Below are 10,005 nucleotides of genomic sequence, written 5' to 3' on the forward strand. Positions count from 1 at the left end.
CATTATCTTTGTTTATTGCTAGCGTGCATGCTTGTTGACATCCGACCGTCAGTTCGTACGTGTTGCATATCGTGCTTTAATTGTGGTGTTAATTCTAATGCGGCCGGACTGCTCGCGCTGAGCTTACAAGAGTGCCCCCTACCTCTAGGCCGCACACCTTGATTTAACAGCACTAACATTGTTTCATTTCGTTGTTGCTGCAAGTATAAATTCTGAGTGAACAAAGCAGTACAAAAGCGTGCACTGTCGGCGCAGAGCATTACGACGTTCGGCGACGAGTATGGCGAGTACGAACAAGGTTCTGTCTTCGGGAGAAGAAGCGGCGCGGCGGGAAATATGATGGGAATTCGCTAGAGCACATGGGCCCAATGATGACGGGCCGACCCCGAGTTTCGAGTGAGAGAGGCGTGTCGCCGCAACTGCACGACAAAACTCGTCGGGAAGAGAGACGTCGGCCGCCCAGCAACGAAGGGAATCCGATCCTGACTTGCGAGTGGTCAAAGCAGGAGCTCACGGACCGTTTAGCGGCGTCATATTATCATCGCTGTATCGACAGCTAAAATAGTACTTAGTAAAAAACGCACCCCAAAGCCAAGGAATTAGGCACCAGCTCCGCAGTTTCATCAGTCTTCGCGACGCCAAGTCAGTGAAGCTGTGCTAAATTTTACCCTTGAATGTTGCATTTGTGCGCTGTGACGTGCAGCTCATGCAGTCACTGCTTCATCGCAATGCCCACTGAATACTTTGTAATACCAAAGGAAACATGGCACTGCCGCAGAACCCAACGACGGTCGGAGTGCCGCCGCGGCCGCGTCTTCGTCGTCTAGGCAACCGCGACCGCCGCGCGCGGAGCAGCTCTGTGTACCACGTGACTTTTTTAACGCGCGGCCGAAATACTCTCCCCGCTCGCCTGGCAACGGCCAGACCCCCGCCAGAGGGCCGCACCGGCCGCACTTTTTTAACGCGCGGCCGAAATACTCTCCCGGTTCGGGAGACCAATGCCTCCTTGATTAGATGCCCGCCGCGTCGCTCGGTTTCCCATTGCGGCGGCGGTTCCCTTAGTTCACCACAAAATCCGTGAGGGAGCGCTTGTAGCCTGACCGACTTCCGGCGGCAGCGGAAATACGCTTGCACCTTCGAGACTGCAACAGGCGTGATGGCAATCTCGGAGGCAGCAGCACGTGACCTTTGTTAGTAAGTAAGTAAAAGTAAGTTAGTAAGTAAGGTGTTCCTTGGTGCGATCTTGTACGCGTTCCAAAATAAACACGGAGGCGTGGCATTACATCCAGCCGCACGTGACCGCACATGACCGCACGCGATTGGTCAATGCAGGGCCGTGACGTCTGTCGCGGTTCAAATGGGCCATTCGCGTGCGGCTGGATGTAACGCCACGCCTCCGTGTTTATTTGGAATGCGTACAAGATCGCACCACCAATTCCTTTTTAAAACAGGACAGGCGTTTTAAGTGCCGCAGGAAGAAAAACCCGTTGCATCCGTTGCAGGCGTGCGCTATAGGGGGCGCTCGTGGCCTGACCGCGGAGAAAAAAAAGAGGGAGAGGGTACGGAACCGGGTTACCGGACCACGCGGCGGGCATCTAGTCAAGGAGGCATTGGTAAGACTAACGCCGTACTACCTAGCGCAGAAGCGCGCAGACACCTGATGATGATGATAGCACCGCGCTATGCCGAAACCGAAACTGAATTTGGGCCGAAAATTCTTGGGACCCGCATATAGTACGGGGCCGAAATTTCGCACCCTAAAATCTAGGAAAAAACCCCGGGCTATACGTGGGTTTTTACGGTACGTACATTCTAATGGAACCTACCCTGGAGACAATGCTAAAAGTTAATATATTCGCTTTCGTTCCTAATTGCGCATATTTTCACTGTACAAAATAATTAAAAAGATTTTTTTCAACTCCCCTTCGTATTTAAGTGACATTTTTATATTATAATTAAAAATACTTTCAAGAATCAGAAAACTTATCCAATTTCCGCTTCGTTTGGGCTTCTTCGCAAAAGCCGCGCCGCTTGTTTTGGGAGTCTTTTGTGACGATTATTCGCTTGTTAGCTCGGTAGCATCTGGCAACACTGCAGGTGCAAGTTATATGCAGGGGTGGCTTATAGACGAGAAAATACGGCAACAAGTCAGCGACAAACATAACCTGAGCAATTCATGTGAATAATTTAGGAACATACAAGCAGGGCTCAAAATATGTACAGCAGACGCAAATTTAATATGAAATAATGTCACCATCGGCATTCACTCTTCACACTCCTGTTCACCTTCGTCCTAAGAAGAACTGTCACTTGTGCAGTCTTCAAACGTGCCGACTTCCATGCGCATAACCTGCTGCGACCTTAGTGCCGTCATGAGGGCTATATGTTGCGCGGATTGGGCATGCACATCCCCTCGTAAGGCGGTGGCGCTTAAGGCAGTGTCTGCAGGAACTTCCGAGGCTTCGCACTTCATACCAACAAGCTCAATCTCATAAAGTAGTGAGACTAGGTCTGGTAAAAGGAATAGATTGATCCGATTGGTACATATTATTTAATTTCTTCAATATAGTTTCCCTGGGCATTGATACACCTATTGGAACACGATTCCCACGCTGCAAAGGCTCCCTGAGAGTCAACTTCTGTGACCTTTTTCAATTTGAATGGAGGAAACACCGTCAAAACGGGGACCTTTCTGGCTTATCTTGAGCTTTGGGAACAAAAATAAGTCTGCCAGGTTCAAATCATGGCTGATGCAGCCCTAATACAGCCCTGACGTGAGCTCAGTAGACTTCTTCCTGTTCCCATATCTCAAGAGAAATGAGAAAGGTCTCCATTTTGGCGGTGTTCCCTCCATCCAACGGGCTGTCACTGTGTCTGAGGTCATAGCAGCCGACTTTCAGGGAGCCTTTGTAATGTGGGAATCATTTTTCTGTGTTCAGCAAGATTCAGCAATGTTCAAGATTCACTCAATAGTGTAACTTTCACAGGTGATGTCCTCATCGTCAATGACTATTACCTCTATTTTCCTGGTACATTCCGATGGTTGAGCATTCCCCGCGAGTAGGTCTTCGCTTTGTGGGTGCCTATCACTTTGTGACTTTTGCATGTTTTTTGGGCAACATTTCATTCGCTTTAATTTCCGAGTTGCAGACTCCATCTTGTCTAAGGGCCTTTTCCGAGCCTTTATGCTGTCCTGCTCTTCTTTTTTCTTGTGTTTTTTTTCTCTTGAGAGAGGAGACCTTCTCATGGTTCTTTTGGGATATGCTGCATGATCTCTCGTCGTAACGTTTGAAAAGGCAGTAGTGCCAGAGAGATCATAAACAGACGGACCAGTCACAATGGGGGAGGTCTTCTGCATATTTTTGACCTGTGATTGGAGCCTCTGAATTGAGCGGTTCATTTTCTTCAAGACCATTACGTTTGCTATCTTGTTTGTGCCTACTACTGTTGGTTCCTCATTTCTTAAAAAAGCCAGTTCTTGTTTTAGAGATGCCAAATGTTCTCGTAGGGCACAATTTTCATCTTGGAAATTCCTTACAACTTGACAAAGATTATTCATCTCGACAGTCTTCTCACATTTCCAAAGCAGTGTGTCATTATACATACTACTTATAATGTTCTTAATTTGATTTATCTCAATTCTTGCCATTTCATCATTCTGAATTAACAACCTCGTACTTCTGTCGAGGTTTTCGATGTCGTGGTGGAGGTTGGCCAGCTCTTCATCTTTGCTCAATCTTTTCTAGTGGATTGTTATAAAGTTCAGCCTTGCTCCGTGCAGGATTAGCCATGTGCGTCTCTGTTCTTTCCGCGTCTTCTCCCTCCACTCCAGAAAGAGCCTGTGCATTTCTCTCTCGCTCGCAGTGCTCCTTGGCCTTGAGGTCGAGCACACACTTCCGCTCCTTAAGCACAACGGCAGTGGCCTCTCCTTGCTCCTTCTGTGAAGGTAACTGCGAGCAGAAAGGCGTTAATAAGGATAAATTCAATTCTGCATTTAGTATACAGGTTCTCATTACTGCAAAATAATGTGAAAAATGAAGACATAGAAAGAACAGACAGGTCCTGTCTGTTCTTTCCGCGTCTCCGTTTTTGATGCTCTTTTGCTGTCAAGAAGCCATACCAACAAGCTCAATCTCATACTCTTTTAAAGTTTATACAGGGTCTGTTCGTAAAGTAGTGAGACTAGGTCTGGTAAAAGGAATAGATTGATCCGATTGGTACATATTATTTAATTTCTTCAATATAGTTTCCCTGGGCATTGATACACCTATTGGAACACGATTCCCACGCTGCAAAGGCTCCCTGAGAGTCAACTTCTGTGACCTTTTTCAATTTGAATGGAGGAAACACCGTCAAAATGGGGACCTTTCTGGCTTATCTTGAGCTTTGGGAACAAAAATAAATCTGCCAGGTTCAAATCATGGCTGATGCAGCCCTAATACAGCCCTGACGTGAGCTCAGTAGACTTCTTCCTGTTCCCATATCTCAAGAGAAACGAGAAAGGTCTCCATTTTGGCGGTGTTCCCTCCATCCAACGGGCTGTCACTGTGTCTGAAGTCATAGCAGCCGACTTTCAGGGAGCCTTTGTAATGTGGGAATCATTTTTCTGTGTTCAGCAAGATTCAGCAATGTTCAAGATTCACTCAATAGTGTAACTTTCACAGGTGATGTCCTCATCGTCAATGACTTACCTCCATTTTATCCAATATTCTGGTATATTCCGATGGTTGATCATTCCCCACGAGTAGGTCTTCCTCTTTATATTCTCTGAACACATCACTTTGTGACTGTTGCATATTTTGGGGGCAACATTTCATTCGTTTTCTCTTCTGTGAAGGAGACTCCATCTTGTCAAAGGTCCTTTTTAAGTGCCGAGCCTTTATGCTGTCGTGCTCTTCCCTTTTCTCGTGTGTTTTTTTTCTTGAGATAGGAGACTTTCTCTTAGTTCTTTTGGGATTTGCCGCATGATCTCTCATTGTAAGGTTTGAGAAAGCAGTCGTGCCAGAGAGGTCATAAATAGACAGACCTGTCACAATGGGGGAGGTCTTGTGCATATTTTTCACCTGCGACTTGAGCATCTGAATTGAGCGGTTTATTTTGTTCAAGACCATTTGGGATTGGTCGCGGTTTGCTTTCTTGTTTGTGCTTACTATTGTTGGTTGCTCATTTCTGACGGAAGCTAGTTCTTGTTTAAGAGATTCCAACTGTTCTCGTAGGGCACAATTTCCATCTTGGAAATCCCTTACAACTTGACAAAGAATATTCAGTTCAACAGTTTTCTCATTTTTCCAAAGAAGTGTGTCATTATATATACCACTCAATGTTATTCATCTGGTTCATCTCAATTGTTGTCATTTCATCATTCTGGATTAACAACCTCGTCCTTCTGTCGAGGTTTTCGACGTCTTGATGGAGGTTGGCCAGCTCCTCATGTTTGTTCACAAGCTTTTCTAGTGGATTGTAAGGAAGTTCAGTTTTGCTACGTGCACGATTAGCCATGTGCGTGGACAATCTGATGTCATGTGCACCAGTCAAGGTATCTACATCTGCAGTGTACTTAGTACGACTTAGTCTATCACTTATATTGTCAATTCTCTGATGGAGCTCGTCAAACTTCTCCATTATCTATAGTTCATCAGGCCCACTCTTGCTGTCTGAGCAAGACTTGAACATCTCGGCCTCTTCATATGTGTACGACGAATTGGCAGGACACGCAGAGTTCTCGTGCTGCCCAGCCGCACTGAATGTCCTTTTCGGCGGGGACTCCGGGTGAATGTCCTCGGCAGGCACTTCGGCCTCGGGCACGACAAACCCTAGCTTATCGAAGTCTTCTCCCTCCACTCCAGAAAGAGCCAGCGCATTTCTCTCTCGCTCGCAGTGCTCCTTGGCCTTGAGGACGGGCACACTCTTACGCTCCTTAAGCACAACGGCAGAGGCCTCTCCTTGCGCCTTCTGTGAAGGTAACTGCGAGCAGAAAGGCGTTAAGGATAAATTAAATTCTGCATTTAGTATACAGGTTCTCATTACTGCAAAATAATGTGAAAAATGAAGACATAGAAAGAACAGACAGGTCCTGTCTGTTCTTTCCGCGTCTCCGTTTTTGATGCTCTTTTGCTGTCAAGAAGCCATACCAACAAGCTCAATCTCGTACTCTTTTAAAGTTTATACAGGGTCTGTTCGTAAAGTAGTGAGACTAGGTCTGGTAAAAGGAATAGATTGATCCGATTGGTACATATTTAATTTCTTCAATATAGTTTCCCTGGGCATTGATACACCTATTGGAACACGATTCCCACGCTGCAAAGGCTCCCTGAGAGTCAACTTCTGCGACCTTTTTAAATTTGAATGGAGGAAACACCGTCAAAACGGGGACCTTTCTGGCTTATCTTGAGCTTTGGGAACAAAAATAAGTCTGCCAGGTTCAAATCATGGCTGATGCAGCCCTAATACAGCCCTGACGTGAGCTCAGTAGACTTCTTCCTGTTCCCATATCTCAAGAGAAATGAGAAAGGTCTCCATTTTGGCGGTGTTCCCTCCATCCAACGGGCTGTCACTGTGTCTGAGGTCATAGCAGCCGACTTTCAGGGAGCCTTTGTAATGTGGGAATCATTTTTCTGTGTTCAGCAAGATTCAGCAATGTTCAAGATTCACTCAATAGTGTAACTTTCACAGGTGATGTCCTCATCGTCAATGACTATTACCTCCATTTTATCCAATATCCTGGTATATTCCGATGGTTGATCATTCCCCACGAGTAGGTCTTCGCTTTGTGGGTGCCTTACTTTGTGGGTGCCTTTGTGGGTGACTTTGCTTTGTGCTTACATCACTTTGTGACTGTTGTATATTTTGGGGGCAACATTTCCTTCGCTTTATTTTCTTTGTAGCAGACTCCATCTTGTCAAAGGGCCTTTTCCGAGCCTTTATGCTGTCGTGCTCTTCCTTTTTTTCGTGTGTTTTTTCTCTTGAGAGAGGAGACTTTCTCTTGGTTCTTTTGGGATTTGCTGCATGATCTCTCATTGTAAGGTTTGAGAAGGCAGTAGTGCCAGAGAGATCATAAATAGACAGACCTGTTACAATGGGGGAGGTCTTTTGCATATTTTTCACCTGTGATTTGAGCATCAGAATTGAGCGGTTTATTTTCTTCAAGACCATTTGGGATTGGTCACGCTTTACGTTTGCTTTCTTGTTTGTGCTTACTATTGTTGGTTGCTCATTTCTTAAGAAAGCCAGTTCTTGTTTCAGAGATTCCAAATGTTCTCGTAGGGCACAATTTCCATCTTGGAAATCCCTTACAACTTGACCAAGAATATTCAGCTCAACATTCTTCTCATTTTTCCAAAGGAGTGTGTCATTATATATACTACTCATAATGTTCTTCATTTGGTTTATCTCAATTGTTGTCATTTCATCATTCTGGATTAACAACCTCGTCCTTCTGTCGAGGTTTTCGACGTCGTGGCGGAGGTTGGCCAGCTCTTCATCTTTGTTCACAAGCTTTTCTAGTGGGTTGTAAGGAAGTTCAGTCTTGCTCCGTGCACGATTAGCCATGTGCATGGACAATTTGAAGTCATGTGCACTAGTGAACGTATCTACATCTGCACTGTACTTAGTATGACTAAGTCTTTGACTTATATTGTCGATTCTCTGAAGGAGATTGTCAAACTTCTCCATTATACATAATTCATCAGGCCCACTCTTGCTGTCTGAGAAAGACTTGAACATCTCGGCCTCTTCATATGTGTATGACGAATTGGCAGGACACGCAGAGTTCTCGAGCTGCCCAGCCGCACTGAATGTCCTTTTCGGCGGGGACTTCGCATGAATGTCCTCGGCAGGCACTTCGGCCTCGGGCACGACAAACCCTAGCTTATCGAAGTCTTCTCCCTCCACTCCAGAAAGAGCCAGCGCATTTCTCTCTCGCTCGCAGTGCTCCTTGGCCTTGAGGACGAGCACACTCTTCAGCTCCTTAAACACAACGGCAGAGGCCTCTCCTTGCTCCTTCTGTGAAGGTAACTGCGAGCAGAAAGGCGTTAATAAGGATAAATTAAATTCTGCATTTAGTATACAGGTTCTCATGACTGCAAAATAATGTGAAAAATGAAGACATAGAAAGAACAGACAGGTCCTGTCTGTTCTTTCCGCGTCTCCGTTTTTGATGCTCTTTTGCTGTCAAGAAGCCATACCAACAAGCTCAATCTCATACTCTTTTAAAGTCTATACAGGGTCTGTTCGTAAAGTAGTGAGACTAGGTCTGGTAAAAGGAATAGATTGATCCGATTGGTACATATTATTTAATTTCTTCAATATAGTTTCCCTGGGCATTGATACACCTATTGGAACACGATTCCCACGCTGCAAAGGCTCCCTGAGAGTCAACTTCCGTGACCTTTTTCAATTTGAATGGAGGAAACACTCAAAACGGGGACCTTTCTGGCTTATCTTGAGCTTTGGGAACAAAAATAAGTCTGCCAGGTTCAAATCATGGCTGATGCAGCCCTAATACAGCCCTGACGTGAGCTCAGTAGACTTCTTCCTGTTCCCATATCTCAAGAGAAACGAGAAAGGTCTCCATTTTGGCGGTGTTCCCTCCATCCAACGGGCTGTCACTGTGTCTGAGGTCATAGCAGCCGACTTTCAGGGAGCCTTTGTAATGTGGGAATCATGTTGTAATTGGTGTATCGAAGTCCCGAAAAAAGAAAACATATTGAAGAATTTAAATAACATTGAATGGTTGGATAAATCAACCCTTTTTATTAGACCCAGTCTCACTACATTATGGAGAGACACTGTACAGGAATGCACTAAGTAAAATGTATTGTTGGAGGTGACGTTGGTGTCCTCTTTGAGAAAGAGCATAGAATGACCAAATGTCGGCAGAATGGATGCTGCTACTTCCACCAATGCACACATTGCCACTGTTCATCATATACATAACGAAAGTGCTGTCGAAGTTACAGCACTTGTCACTCTAGTACTGCTGTGGACTGATCACCTGACTTTGTGTGGGTCACCTAAACTGAGAATAAGGTCAACGTAAATCCTATTGTCCTGGAAGGTTGGGTGTGGGAATTTATTTTCAAAGCAACCACCCGGCAACACCTGGCTGATTTGTGACTACGGCTTCCAATCGTGCGTTTTATGTTAAGGCTTCCAATGTGGTACCCGAATGAATGCTTGTTATTCTTAAATGCACAACATGGCCTACAAGCGGAAATCTGAGGGCATTGCAAAACATCCGCACCATTTTTAAGGAAATCCAGAGAGGGGTGGTATTATCGTGCAATCGGCATTTTGTGGTTCTCTGATGCGGGATGGTTTTTACGGCTGAATTGCTGAGCACTATACAGCAATACAGTAAATGCAAGCTGCAGCTAACAATCTCAACGCCTGCATTAATGAACCAATTCCTTAACTGTGTATTTGCTGTGAGTAACAACAACTACCTAACCGATTTCACAGCTCCTGCATTCCAGAGGCATCATGTTGCACCAACAGCCTCACTCGCGTTAAAAGTTTCCAGTTTATGCACAAACAACCAGTTACAACAGAGGTATGTTTGGCATCGGGATAGCTCCCCAATGCTGCAGTCGATCCATGAAAAGTAATCTTTGAGATCGTACAGTGTCGTCGGGTATTAATGTGGGATTGTAAAATGAGTTGCATTTCTCTCTTCTTAGTTCCCAATCAACTGTGAATGCAGACACACAATTGATAGCTGCAGGAACTTTCTTACTTCACAGTCATCTCCTCCATCGAAATCACCAGGATCAGCCTTGTCTGGCAGCAGAGCTTCAAAGACCTGTACCAGAGGAGAACCATAAAGAGGTGTAATTACTGTAAAAAAATTAAGACACGCACAATTTGTATAAGCTGCAACTAGGCGGTAATACAAAATGGCGCATCACAATAAGATTTTGATGACGAGTGGGTCTCATAACTTGCCACGTGACAATCATCGGCCGCAGTGGCAGAGCTAGGTCTTATTCAAAGGCGATTTCCTTGAGC

At 45.3% G+C, this 10,005-nt stretch overlaps 1 protein-coding gene across 6 annotated transcripts; it reads right to left on the bottom strand.

The window, feature by feature from the left end:
- Nucleotides 1-2,522: 2,522 nt before the first annotated feature.
- LOC125756204 (uncharacterized) lies at nt 2,523-7,831 on the bottom strand. Of its 6 annotated transcripts, none has more exons than XR_007416583.1 (3): nt 6,702-7,831; nt 5,580-5,964; nt 2,523-3,923 (listed from the first exon to the last, which is right to left on the bottom strand). XR_007416583.1 is itself a non-coding variant. In XM_049417063.1 (2 exons), the coding sequence occupies exons 1-2, from the start codon at nt 5,109-5,111 to the stop codon at nt 3,723-3,725; spliced, it is 648 nt and encodes a 215-aa protein (XP_049273020.1). In that variant the 5' UTR covers nt 5,112-5,312; the 3' UTR covers nt 2,523-3,722. The 6 variants fall into 6 exon arrangements, 1 of the variants encoding a protein (XP_049273020.1); XR_007416582.1 differs by having other exon boundaries at nt 2,523-3,016; nt 4,692-5,964; XR_007416581.1 differs by having other exon boundaries at nt 2,523-3,950; nt 4,692-5,964.
- Nucleotides 7,832-10,005: the final 2,174 nt, after the last annotated feature.

This window comes from Rhipicephalus sanguineus, chromosome 6 (genome assembly GCF_013339695.2).
Source record: "Rhipicephalus sanguineus isolate Rsan-2018 chromosome 6, BIME_Rsan_1.4, whole genome shotgun sequence".
In the NCBI taxonomy this organism is placed as follows: domain Eukaryota; kingdom Metazoa; phylum Arthropoda; class Arachnida; order Ixodida; family Ixodidae; genus Rhipicephalus; species Rhipicephalus sanguineus.

Bases quoted from the DNA above. Each gene is read 5' to 3' on its own strand.
- LOC125756204 (XM_049417063.1), bottom strand. From the start codon at position 5,111: ATGGTCTTGAACAAAATAAACCGCTCAATTCAGATGCTCAAGTCGCAG. The intron at 3,951-4,691 runs GTAAGTCATTGA...TTCTGCTCGCAG, and splicing joins GAATATTGGATAAAATGGAG to TTACCTTCACAGAAGGAGCA.